The 13,637-nt window shown below is 40.1% G+C and overlaps 2 protein-coding genes across 8 annotated transcripts in view; one reads left to right on the top strand and one right to left on the bottom strand.

Annotated features, from left to right (window-relative positions):
• Positions 1–284: 284 nt before the first annotated feature.
• Positions 285–2,815, top strand: LOC118410486. Its single transcript, XM_035812228.1, has 3 exons — positions 285–471; positions 1,538–1,695; positions 2,381–2,815. The coding sequence occupies exons 1-3, from the start codon at positions 303–305 to the stop codon at positions 2,486–2,488; spliced, it is 435 nt and encodes a 144-aa protein (XP_035668121.1). The 5' UTR covers positions 285–302; the 3' UTR covers positions 2,489–2,815.
• Positions 2,816–3,929: 1,114 nt separating this feature from the next.
• Positions 3,930–13,637, bottom strand: part of LOC118410413 (centrosomal protein of 128 kDa-like) — a 50,677-nt gene continuing 40,969 nt past the window's right edge. For 6 of the 7 annotated variants that reach the window (XM_035812140.1, XM_035812133.1, XM_035812124.1 and 3 more), the window contains 5 exons: positions 13,567–13,636; positions 7,159–7,277; positions 6,843–6,955; positions 6,609–6,673; positions 3,930–5,367 (listed from right to left, as the gene is read on the bottom strand). In XM_035812140.1, the coding sequence (XP_035668033.1) occupies positions 5,344–5,367; positions 6,609–6,673; positions 6,843–6,955; positions 7,159–7,277; positions 13,567–13,636 (391 nt within the window). In that variant the 3' untranslated portion in view covers positions 3,930–5,343. The remainder of the gene's footprint in view (positions 5,368–6,608; positions 6,674–6,842; positions 6,956–7,158; positions 7,278–13,566; position 13,637) is intronic. The other variant, XM_035812149.1, reaches the window with a different exon arrangement.

Raw genomic sequence — 13,637 nt, 5'->3', positions numbered from 1 at the left:
TATAAATGATGTCGATCGTCCGGGTCACTGACTTATATAATTATCCTGCGCGGCTAATCCGATCAACTGTGGGCGTATGGACACAGTAATTGCCTAAAATTGATAGCCATCGAAATCAAGTGATTATAGAATGGATAGAGAAAACTGGCCCTGGTTAGCTTACCAGAGAATATCAAATGCACTGCATCTGGTCTTTTTGTCGACCCAAGCTTATTGACGCACAGACCATTCGTCCAACCAACGCGGGAAGCCAAATCACCTGACCACCCATCTGTTACCGTCAAGTGTCGGGAGTGTCTCTTATGTCACATGTTTTTTCTGTGCACGTGCCCGGAGGGTATCTGGTGGTACGTCACCTCTATAAAGTTCCGGGGCGCTCCTGTGTAGAACAGATCATCAGTGGTTTTCGTGCCGTGACGAGGTTTAACCTTCAGTCATCACACCGCGCTACCCGCACACCTCCTGACAAAGGTAAGCAGTGCTGGCTGTGTTGCTAGTGTAGGCACATCATTTAGTACATCAAACGTCTCTTCATAAAGAGTTTTGTCGGATAGTGGAACGTCATAAGGTCATGTCAAATGTCAAAGTCATTTTCACGAATAGGATCGATCTCTGGATGTGCGTTGCCGGTGTAGCCTGGAGTCTGGTCTTGTTCACTTTAGTCCAGACTAGATCGGTCAAGGCTGGACTTCATTCCCGGTGCTGCTTTAACATGTGCAAACATGTCTTTTTACCATTTCCATTGATCAAAACGCAACGGTCGCAGCTTAACTGCTTTTATCGCGGGCCCACATGTACATAGCAGGAGATCCACTGTGGGTCAGTGATGTCAGGAAACTTGCACGTTATGATAAACCAAAGGCACTTCAGATTCGTATTACAAACACGTTAGACCGTTTTTTGCAGTCAATGAAAACAGATGTGACACTATAAGGACTATTGGTGGCATGCTTTTCTTTGGTATCGATTTCGTAAGGCCTCCACTAGTCGATGGATACATTTTGACAATTTTGAGCTCTACATTATATGTACATGATTGTTTAGGTTTCTTTGTGGGCCAGTATAATCTGGACCCGTTCATCGTCCTCCATATCTGTTCTTGCCGTCAAGAGATACATGTTGTATGGGGCATGTTTATGGACCAACTGGAGCTGCTGTAATAAAGCAATTTACGGCAGGACTCAGTAAGTAATCAGACGAAGGTGCACAGCCTGCAGTGTAGCACAGAGGCTTCGTCCTCGGGCATGAATGCATGGTCTGGAACTTTCCTAACAGTTTTGGGGGCTACATCGCGCCTTCTTTCCCCGTTATTTTTGGTAGATTTATACACAATGTTTTTGGAATAAATCATCTCCTTACAGTGGAATCAGAAAAAATACGATTCCGTTGAATGAATTTTGAATTGAAGTCAATGACAAAAGCCCGAAGAAATACCGTGAGTGTAAAGCCATACTTTTCTTAAACCTGTGAGACAACGGCAAAGTTTCTCAGAAGTGCCCAGTCCACTAAGGTATATTTGTTTAACATGTTGCACTAGACAACACAGAGAGAAGTATGCTGTACAAGATGTCTGGCCGCCTGTCCCCGTCCATAGTGCTGTGTCTCCTGGCCATGGTGTGTGTTGTGTCGTCCGGCAGGGTGGACACCGAGTTTGAATGTCTGATGAAGTGTCTGGGGTGCAGTCAGATGTTCGAGGTAGGTTGTCAACTAGTGATCTTCAAGCAGATATACAGGCTTTTCACGGACGTTATAGTGAATATAAGTTGAATCCCCGGGTGTCAATGTTTGGATTATCATAGCCCATTATTGGATTAATTGTTTCACAGGCATAGACTGTAATCCTTAATGGCGCATATGACGTCAAATGAAAAGCCTGCATATCCGCAAGTTTATTTTCCTGTTTTTTTTCCCCTGGTGTTTCGGAAGTCTTTTTCTGTCCGCCTTATCCTGTGGTGCACCTGTAGAGTGACTGAATAATGTAGAAAGACGTGTAGGCAGCTGATCAGGCAGGCGATCGAGCCATTTCTATGCAACACGGAGTCTGTGTAATTGGATTTCCCACGATACCGAGGTCTAACTCGTGTAAAAACATTTTCTGTCAGAAAAAAACATCTGGGCAGGTAGAAAACGTTAAGTTCCCATCCCAATATCAGCTTGGAGATTACCATCGCTTGCCGCTGGCAATGGAATATACACGTACAAGCAAATGCGACGCTTTGTCTTTTAACGATGCAATTAAGGAGCACGGCAACTAATCAAAATCCAACACCATATCCAGTTGCTTGAGTAACTGCTTTTTGCGTATCTTGTTACCTGGATATCTAACGTAATCGAAAGCTAGTTGCTAGTCTGATTTTGATTCTTCTTTCACGATGAACAGACTTCCAAGTGGAACGGACTTGCGTGCAAACTGGCGTGTGCAAACACCCCTTACAACTTCAATGGAAATGGGATTGACGCCTTCTGCACTAACTTCGTTGAACCTTGAGGCGGATCGTCGACGGCCGATGACAACATCACATATACAATCGAGCTTTGTTTAAAGTCAATTTGCTTAAATAAATGCGTTTCTCCCCTAGAAATGGGCTACAAGGTCTTGGTAAATCGGAAATGTTAACGTTACTATCCGTTACACTTATTGCACGTTTGGGCTGTAGATGAAGAGAACTCGGTGAGTTCCAGTAAGAGATGCTGCAATGTGTTTAGCTTGTTTTATTAGTTTAAACCATGAAATCTAGAAATATTAGTTACTGCATGGCCGTCTCACTATTATTGTCATCCAAACTTAATCCATAATAAACAGTTAAAAAGCTGACGATTGGCTCCTGTTTCCTTTATCGATGTAGTTATCCATTTAATGGTAAATTCAGGCGCCAAACAAACGTTAATGTACCGCTGGAAATGGTGATTGTTTGAAACAAAAGTTAAAACAAGGCAAGTGGCCAAATGCCGCCAACGTACCGACTTAATGGGAGCCAATGGACACCAAGGAGTACGAACTAAACGCAGATGTGTCGTCATGAGGCTGCATTGATTTTGTAAAAAGTAAGATGTCAGTTTCGAGGTTAGTTCTGATAGATCTATTAACATATTTCATTACACATGCATATTATAAAACATAAGATAAAGTGAAATCTGGTTCACGAAATCTGCATATGGTTCGTGTCCATTCGTTTGGGTCATTTCTGTTACTGCAGAAGACTTTTAAGATAAGACGTACACCACACAATGTTAGTATTGTTACCTATGCTGTGCCAACTATCATAAGTGAACATCCTTTTATCGTGTAGAGTGGACTCATTCCGCAAGCTACCGACATCTTTCGTACCTCAGTCGTTAAGATCTACCGAGATTGGTCCTGTACTTACATGAAACAAGAAGGGATCAAGGAGATTAAATACAGCCTTTTAATGTTCTTGAAGACACCAAAAAGCAAAACGAGCCTGCGAAAAATCAGTAGCTTGAGAAATGACTCCACGCTACAGTTGCATATTCCCCAATGGACGGAACCTTGCTGAGCATCTTCTGGAGGTCAGCTCCAAGAGTGCCCTGTACATCACAATAAGACACCAAACAGCAAGATGAGCCTTGGTATAGATGTTGGTAGCTTGGTTCCACTCTACTTTACACTGAATATCCTTTTATCATTGCAAATCGCTGTTTGATGTTTTGCGTTTATATATATATTTTTAAATCTATGACAATGTTGCGATTTCCAACAATCCGCTCATAAGGGGAATGAAACGCAAACGTCAGTGTGACCCCAACGGAAAATTGGTAACAAAAGCACAAAGGTGCTGCAGTATACAGATTCCAACATACTGCCACTGTACCGCAGTCCAGTGAGAAATCACCATTAGTAAGACAAAGATTTTCCACAAAATCATCCCACATCATGTCCACGAAGGCTATGCTAGTTCATTTCATGGTTTCCAAGTAAAGAGGCTTGTTTAATCATCTGGTTTATATTCTGAATGGCCATGTACAACAGGTTTAAATAATGTCAGTTACTCAGAAATATTTCATGTATGTGAGGCAGAAAAGGAAAGACACAGCATACACTAACAAAATAACATAGCCTACTGCATAGACTGACTTTAACATCGCCTTCTCTAGAATAAATACAGTCACAGTCCATATATAAGACATGGATCAGGTAAAATCTACTGTTAACTCTGTCACACAAAATAAGAATTGATTGTGTTGTCAGTCTGTGCTGATAAAGAAATAAAACATACTAGTATAAAACCACAAACCCTAGTTATCACTTCTAGTGAAACAGCACCCTTTGACACACAGTATTGACAGCCACATAATGGTGGCATATAGATCATAGATATACACAATGAAACACTGATGATGTATACAAATGGAACACAAAGATGTACAAAACGTTCTTTGGCACACAATTACTGGACCTACATAACAGACTTTGGAATATACAACACTGATAAAAAATCATTCAACAATGGCACACCAGTACAGTCATAGACTAAGCATTGGGCCCTGAAGTACTATACCAATATGATGGCACAACATAACAGCATACATGTACTTACACAACAGTTTTACAAAATAAGTTACACTCTCTTCTTATCAGCAACTAAATATTGCTGCAAATCTTGATCTTAGAGTTTCTCAAAATGTGATTCTGAGAAAGATCACATTCAATAAGTTGTGTCATGACTTGAACAAAAGGGTTTCTACAACTCTAGCAGCATGGCAGTTTCTTCAGGTACCCTGCCTGGTGTAATGACAACTCTGGGCACACCATCTCTTGTTTTGCATTACTCACTGTAGGTGTCTGTTCAGAAGTGCCTGTCATTCATGGGACATGTGAAAGTAACATTGTCTTGACCCCATCACAAAATGCTCAGGTGGCAATATAAAACATATTTTACACACTAATACTTAACCTTAGGAGAAAATACTAATTTGTGTTTTGATGTAATACTAAATGTTTCAATAGACTAGAAAATAATTTCTTGTTCCTGTTTGTAGCTGGAAGAGAAAGAGATATGTTGGTCCAAGACTCCAATGGGAAATAGGAAGTACCACAATGTCAAGCCTTATCAGTGTTCAAATCAATTTCAAGACACTCTAAAATAAAATTTTGTCCATTGTACAATTTCTCCTTCTAACAAAAATATACAATACAACAATTTTTTTCTTGGATCAACAACTGCTCAAGGTGATATGTGGCAAATCCACATGCTTGACAGTGTTTTATCTCTGTGGCAACAGCAGGAACCATAAAAAAATCAGTTTTCATCCTCCACTTCATAAAACTCCTATGAATGTCCTTGAATGCAGAGACAAGTCCTACAGCAGCACTAGTCACCGTCATCTCCCATTGTTATGTAGTACCTATAAAAGAAAGGCCAGGGTGAGGAACATTAGCTTGATCAACAGGTACTGAGCAGCCATTTAAGGACTGCAACTTTAACAAGCACCAAACTTGCCCTGGCTACAGAATGAGTGTAACACAGAGTTATGTCTTTACCTGTATTGACCAGCCAGTGTAACTGTGCTTCAGTGCAACCCAATACTTTTTCATGCACATGCACACGGATATAAGCAGCTACTTCTATTCCATCAGATGACTTGGAAATCTTACTCCCAGCATATTTAAAAGTGCCCAATGACTGTTTCCTAGTCTACATCTAAGCTATAATCTGTAGTAGTCTATCAATCAAAATTGGCACCAATAAAGCTGTCCACAAGGCATTCTATCAACAAGGGAGAAAACTCATTGATTTTGTAATATACCAACAAAACAATAGTGACAGCTTTTACTTTTACGATGGAGCTCGTTTTCTCAGAATTAGACAAAAACACCTCTCCACAGCTGTGGGTGAAAGATAGTAGAAATCAATGCCTCTAACAGCTTGAAATAAGATTCCTTTATGTAATAATGACGGGATTTGTCAGGATGGTGTTGCTGACCTAGTTACGGTAAGTACAGATCTGATCAAGAAGAGAAAGGCTTAATAGGTAAAAAGTACACAGCAGCACAGCACAAACTACTCATCTACAATCCACTCACAAAAACTGACATGGCAAGCAAAAAATGCAGAAAGTAATGATTTTGTAACTCATAATTCTAAACCCAGTCCACACATATTGACTCATCTTTTGGTCATTCTAGCATCCTGTTCTATTTGTGACATGAGATGCCAGTATATATCTGTCTCTCATCTCTTGTTTTGGTCACTGTTAACTTGCACATTATATCTCCCAACAATAGATGTACATGAACACCACATCTACATCTACATTCAAGTCAGGAAAATTGGGCTCATCAAGAAGACGTTCCTACCAAATCAACCTGAAATCCATCCTTGTTAAGCTTGAGTGTACTCCAAACGTCAATGCCTCACCAGCACAGAACACAAGCTGGACAAGGATGGATTTCAGATTCTATTGGCAGGGACATCTGTCAGACTTAGGAAAACAACAATTTTCTTGACCACTTTGTTTACCATTCCAAAATGGCTCCAAATTCAGGCATTTTATAAGTAATCTTATCTTTATAATTGTGCCAAACTGCAGGTGTGCATGAAGTCCAGAAGACATGAGAATTTTGCCCCGTAGTGGGGAGCACATACCTCAACAGGAGAGGACGTTCTGTTCTGAGATAGAAGGGAATCTGTCAGTGGCTTCTTGTTGCCTGCTGACAAAAATACACTAGTTACAACAGAAAATCACAACTTGAAATATTGCAGGTTAGAGAGAAGGGTGTTTTCAGCTCTGATTGTGGAAATCTTTTAGCAATCCTACATTTAGCAGCAGATTATGTGCATATTGTGTAGAGCAAACATTTACAGACTGTGTGATCATACCTGGCTCTGGGGATCTTGACCTGGACCTGATGGGTGACCTGGACCTTGGTGACCTGGTTGGCGACCTTGCGCGAGAGTATAACACGGGTGACCTTGATCTATAGCTACTTGCCCTATAAACACATACAAAATATGCCATTATAGGAGATAGGTAGGATTTATTGCTGACAATGAAGTACATTGAAAGAGCTGTGAAAACTTCATTTCTATTCAACTAACTGCATGACTGGATGTTTCTTATTTTCTAAAAGATGAAGTAATCCTGAATTGTAAAATATACATTCTGGTTTGGAGGGTATAGAATGTGCAAAAGTACCTGAGTAATGTTGGTGGACTCTCACTAACCCTGACTCGACCCCGGCGGGGGATTGGTGAGGCTGTGGGGCTCATACTGGCTAAACGTGCCGACCGCAGGCTGGCATCCAGCTCTGCTTGCTGCAGGTCAAAGGAACAGAATAAAGAAAGCATATTTTATAAAAATAAAAAATATTCTATAGAATATATTTTAGAGAAATTGCACAAATGTGTGTGCTTTATATAGAGAGAGTACATGTATTTGTAGAAAGGCAATTGGTAGGCAACATAAAAAGAAACAATAAAGGACATCTGTAAGCTACTGAGCACTACAGGTAACCACTTAAAGTTTCACTTTCAGAGGCCTTCACTTTCAAATGCCATGTTATTGCATACCGTTATCCAATCAGATCTTGAAGTATAGATTGACTGTAATTGTGTTGTCAATATACCAACTCATTTATTCATCTACTGGATGGACATAATAGTCCATGGGCCAGGACCCGAAATTGACGATATTTGTACCACTGAGAGGGACCAGAGCTACCATGCATTTTTTTAATCTGCAATAACCAAAGTTTATTTTAATCCATGATAACAAGCTTTTATGTACAGCTTTCTTGTTGTAATCACGTGACCAAGTGACGTCATCCAAACGGATCTCTCAGATTGACACTATGCTGAAAGGAACGAGTAGAAATATCAAACATCAATATTTTTAAATAAAAATTCATAGGTTGGTAGAACCAGTCACTACAACCACCGAAATATTCTTCCCTTTTTAATATTTAGCTTTGATAGAAAATTATGAGTCCTAAAATCAGATTTTTTTGCAGATTTTCTCATAAAAAATATATAGTCTACTTTCCAATATCGTGTATTTCTTCACATTACCTATGGGGCCTTGCCTGATGATTTAGACTTACTGTGCATACCATTCGCTGCATAGCAAACTTTGAATGGTATAAATCCGTCCATGCATTCCGGAGATATAAATGTGTGAAGGATGACACATCTGCCAGCTTGCAAGTGACAATATCGTTGCTAAGGCCGTTGCTAAGGCCGTTGCTATGGAGGTTTCAGATCGTACTCCACAACAAAACTGATACACAGAACTAATTTTTCTGTAGTATTTTGCTCTGATTACCTCAGTAGAAGTGTACAGAATAGTGTTGACATGTTTAACATTTAATAGATGCAGAAATATGTTTTTATACGTTGTTTCCTTCAGAATCATTAGCAAAACTGTTGCTAAGGCTGTTGCTATGGGGATACTCGGTCATGTTTCAAGCAAAGAACAGCACAGAATCAAATTCTCTGACAAGTAATTTTGCTCCTGTCATCTTGTAAATCACGCATAACTGTGAAAAATATCATAATTGATTGGAAGTGTTCATTGGGGCTCTACATGGGGGATATGAGGATACCTGAAAAGGAATTACCTTGATTTTGTACATTTTTATTTTTACTTTTCCTCAAATTTAGTAGATACCTTACTAAATCACAGTGAATATCTATAGCTAGTATGCCGTACATAATGAAAAGGCTCTGCATGGGGGTTACCAGGACACAAATGTGGCACCGTTTAATACCGGCACACTGCACACGTGGATGCAGGATGCATATTGAAAATTTACAAGACCATAACAAAGTTCAAGAAAAAGGCTATTCTAGGATGAATACAAGTTTTTGTACTTTTCTTTTCTGGCACATAAAATTTGCTCATGTCATCCTGATAGAAACGCGAGTCTTGTTGACTTTTGGCACCTTCAAAAATGTAATTGCACGAGAAAACCAGGCAAAACTATGCTAAGATCGGAAGGTTGGGGTCGGTCAGTAAATCTGATGGAAATATGAACATGTTTTGTATTTTCCTTACCTGTACAGACCAAAAGGTGAGGATAAAACATTGAATTTAAGATGATGTACTAGGGGGGTACTTGAACCAATAAAAGCAGAATTTTAATCTCTTGAAATTTTGAACATGTCTAAGGCGCATTACCTCCCATGCTCCCTCTGCACATTGGAGGTAATGCACCTGGTGGGTGGTGTAATGTTGCTGGAGAGAGCAATATGAATCGTTGTCTAATTGGGGTGCATAATAAATCAGTTTAAAAGTGATGTTTTACTACGGAGGTTGCTTTTTGTGTAGCTGTGTGAAAACCACACATAACTGTCATAAAACTAAAGTAAAGTTGATACATTGATTTGGTTGACCGTGTCTGACCTTTTAAAAATGGGACAAACCTTCTCTGCTTAGCTATAGAGATTAGCATTCAGGAGCCTCTCTAGTATGTCAGTTTTAACACACACAAACAACCACTACTAATAGCAGATGTGCCCCCACTGTAGCAATTTGCACTGTTGTGTGGCCTAAGTGATTGGGAATGGAGATGGGCGCCAACGATGTGTGATTCGTGGAGGACGTAAACTTACTGCTGCTAATAACAATACTCATAGTCTGTGAACGATGTGCTGAGATAGACAATAGTCTTTCTGAAGTTCCATTTTGTTGGTTCGCGTACGTCACTGGATGAAGACTTTTTTCAGATTGATCGACGCTTTCGAGCTGACACGTGCAGTAATCACACACAATGGCAAGTATGATGTGCAGTGTTTTAATTTTATGAATTAGGAGTACACTTTCACCTACGCGTCTTTGCTAATGTTACAAAATATCGTCATCACTTAAGTTGTGCAAAATTTATAACATGCGGCTATGCGGCTAGCATTTAACTAATGCGAGAGACACAGACGAACTACCGAGCCCTGTTGGTCATCACAGACAACACACAGCCAAGCAAACATGACCCTATAGTGCTGAACACCATAGCGTATACACAAAAACAGGCCAGGTTTGGTAACAAGCTCAATTTGGTATAAGAAATAACTGGTCAAACCATAATCAACCATATCACACACCACAGAAAACAACAAAACCGACATAACAAAACCATAACAAGTGACCATAGGTAACTTACTCTGTGACGTATTTATGGTTCCTGTTGCATCAGAAAGAAAACGAGACCCTAAAATTGCTGATAGCTTGCCAGGACAAAGTACGTACCTGTGTCACTTACCAATGCAATGTGCTAGGAAGCCATAACATACTTAACAAATTTCAGTCAGGTTTCAGACCAGCTCATTCTACTACAACAACATTGATACATGTCACTGATACTATTCTCGACAACATGGAGAAGGGACTTTTTACTGGTGCCGTCTTTCTTGATTTAAAGAAAGCCTTCGACACCGTATGTCACACTATTCTTCTTGACAAGTTAACACTGAATGGTTTCCAAGATACTGAACTGGTCATATCTAGATGACAGAAAGCAAACCACTGTTGGGGTGGCAAGTGATTTCATGGGAATTCTGTTGGGGTTCCCCAAGGTTCCGTACTAGGGCCTTTGTTGTTCATCCTATACATTAATGACATGCCCGACATATTGCAACATGCAATCAGTACAGCTGCCTCAAGTTTACTTGGAATGTGGAAGACGTAAGTTTAGATACAGGGGCGTTTGTCAGTGGAATCACCTTCCAATGACTTTAAAAACGGCTCCCAACATTGCAACATTCAAGCATATGTTGAAACTCAGAGCTGACCTCTGACCTCATGACCGGACTGAAGTATGATTCTGGAAAACGGTCTTTGTATACAGTCAAACCTGCCCGAGCGACCACCTCTTCTCAGCGACCACCTGGCAATTTCGACCGCTTTTTCTCGGTCCCGATTTTTTCCCCATTGACGTAATCATTAAGCGACCTTTTCTCAACGACCACCTGGCCAACGCGACCGCGACCGGCCAAAATTGGGACCCATAACGACCGCGTCAATTTCAACCTTGAAGTTTTCATCGATTTTTGATGATAACTATCACGATTTTGTGCCGAAATCGGCCAGTTTGCGTCGGATTTTGACTACCATTACGATGCTATCTTTAGAATAGAGATGGAGGCAATCAATGCGTGGGTCAATGGGGCAGTCTACTGTAATATGGGAGGAAATTTCGTTGTAAGAAAATCCGAATTTAGTTGTTACAGAATTTTCTTTAAATCTTTATCATTATAAAGTGAACGAATGCTGAAACGTATATAGCCTAGGCCTCATTCCTTTTTAAGAAAGATCTGTGTAGCTCAATCCTTTTTAAGAAAGATCTGTGTGAGTGCTTTTGTCAAACCAATGGTCCAACTGTACTGTACATTCACCCGTGGGTAAGTACACTATCGGGACGTACCGGGCATCTCCGCAGGCATCGAATTCGAAAGGTACACCGTAGTTATTTCAGATACGGCGATCAAGAACACAGCGACGCATAAAGGCTTATTTGGTAACTGACAACATCAAAGGTCCGTTACTGTCTAAAACGTTAGTATACAAATATTGAGCAGTTCTCTTCTTGTTATGAATAACGTTGCCGACTTGCTGTCCTCCAGAAAGAAATTGTATAGCCAACTAAATACGTATAACACTGGTCCATCTAACGATCGTAGACGCAGAAATGCAACATGTATAGCACGTACTTTATTGTATGGTAGAAATCCAATTTATAGAAAGTAACGTTATATATTTTTTTTAGACTAGAGTAGATCGAGTAGACTGTCTTTTTAACCTCCTTGACTTGAGTAGAGTTTCTCTGGCGCAGGTAGGAACGTCCTGATCCAATTTGTCCAATTTCTGTTCATTTACTGTATTAAAATTCACCAGGCTCACTGATGATTATTACTTACGTTTTTGCGTGCGTGTTGTTCTTTGCGTGCGTTTGCTTGCTATTTTCCATTAAACACAACGGAAACCATTTATACTATGCATCGGGCATGTTTTGAGTCGATACTCTTCTCAGCGACCACCTGTCCAAATCGACCGCTTTGTTCCGGTCCCCCGGGTGGTCGTCTTGGGCAGGTTTGACTGTATATTGTTTGTATGTTATGTATTGTTGATATGTCATGTACTATGTGTAATACAGGGCCTCACTGTAAAGCAGTGTGTAAAGCACTGAGTTGAGCCACCCTGGTTAAAGAAAACAGAATAAAAAAAAGCCAGAATCTAACGTCTGTTGAATAGGGATTCCTCTTCCGCGACAGCTATTCTCTACATTAGAGAACACATAACCCCATATCTGCATTACGCAACATCTGCTTGGCAATATCCAATTACGGCAAGGCCTAACGCGCAGAGATAACTTAGAGCTGAACCAATATAAGGAAGGGCGTGGGGGTGATTTCTGAAATTATTACATTGATTACAACAACAGCTACCGCGAAAAAAACAACGTGCATCATCGCGCAACTAATTGAAGACGACATGCCAAACTACATAAGAATACGAATACAGACACGAACACTCATCACGGCCACCAACAACAATACCCTGTCGTCGGAGGTTACCTTCCCAGAGTAATTGCATCACAGAGTATGTTACCCGCGGTTGCCGAATTTCAGGTCATTTGGTTTAAATACCAAGGTACAGGAGCAAAAAATGTTCATTTTTGGTCTAAAAATGGCCAAAAATCGCAAAAAATGTAACCATAAGAACGTAGTGTCTGCAAATGGCATTAATAAAGTCCTGTTTGTATATGTAAAAGGCATCCCGACACCAAATTTCAGGTCATTTGGTTTAATTACCAGGGCACAGGAGCCAAAAAATGTACATTTTTTTCTAAAAATTACCATAAAATCCCCAAATTAACCATTTTGAAGTGATGTATGCAAAAAGCACGAATGAATTCCTGTGACCATATGTCATAACTTTGTCCAGTTATGAAAATGATGAAATTACATAATTACCTATCAGATATCTGTTAGTTTCTGACTGTTTCTGTAGGCCACAGATAGTGTATGATGGGCGAGATTACATGTAAGCCTTGTTCATAGGTCAAAACGGCCGTTGTCATGGCAACCAGTGGCCACCACTTGACCCCAAACTCACCTTTTTTGTATGATTAGATAAAGGCATCACAATCTTGAAAAAGATCGATGTGATCAATTAACAAAACTAATTATAAGAGACCCCATAGGTAGCCCGGATAAATGCCTGATGTTGGAAAGTAAACAATGCATTTTCTACACAGAAATTACCCCAAAAATCGTAGTTTCAAGACTCATAACTTCCTAACGACACTGAGTATCGCCAAAATATTGATTATTTTGTGATTCCCAAGGCTTCTTTTATCTATGAATGTATTTTCACAGAAAATTGTTGATGTTTGATAATTTGTCCTGGTCTTTTGTATTTCGCCCCCAAAACCGATGTTCATTCTGATGACGTCATTTGGTCACGTGATTACAATAAGAAAGCTGTACATAAAAGCTTGTTATTATACATAAGAATAAACTTTAGTTATTGCAGATTCAAAAAATCCATAGTAGCTCTGGTCCCTCTCGGTGGTACAAAAAATCGTCCTGGCCCATGGACTATAACACCCACCTTGTGCTCAAAAGCAGCCTTTCTGGCACCCTTCAGTTCAGACTGGAGGGACCCAAGTTTTTCCTTGTACC

This window comes from Branchiostoma floridae, chromosome 1 (assembly GCF_000003815.2).
Source record: "Branchiostoma floridae strain S238N-H82 chromosome 1, Bfl_VNyyK, whole genome shotgun sequence".
Lineage (NCBI taxonomy): Eukaryota > Metazoa > Chordata > Leptocardii > Amphioxiformes > Branchiostomatidae > Branchiostoma > Branchiostoma floridae.
This window is presented reverse-complemented; position numbering and strand designations above follow the sequence as displayed.

Coding starts and splice junctions, on each gene's coding strand:
- LOC118410486 (XM_035812228.1), top strand. CDS start 303: ATGTCACATGTTTTTTCTGTGCACGTGCCCGGAGGGTATCTGGTGGTA. Junction 472..1,537: donor CCGCACACCTCCTGACAAAG/GTAAGCAGTGCT, acceptor ATGTTGCACTAG/ACAACACAGAGAGAAGTATG. Junction 1,696..2,380: donor GGTGCAGTCAGATGTTCGAG/GTAGGTTGTCAA, acceptor CACGATGAACAG/ACTTCCAAGTGGAACGGACT.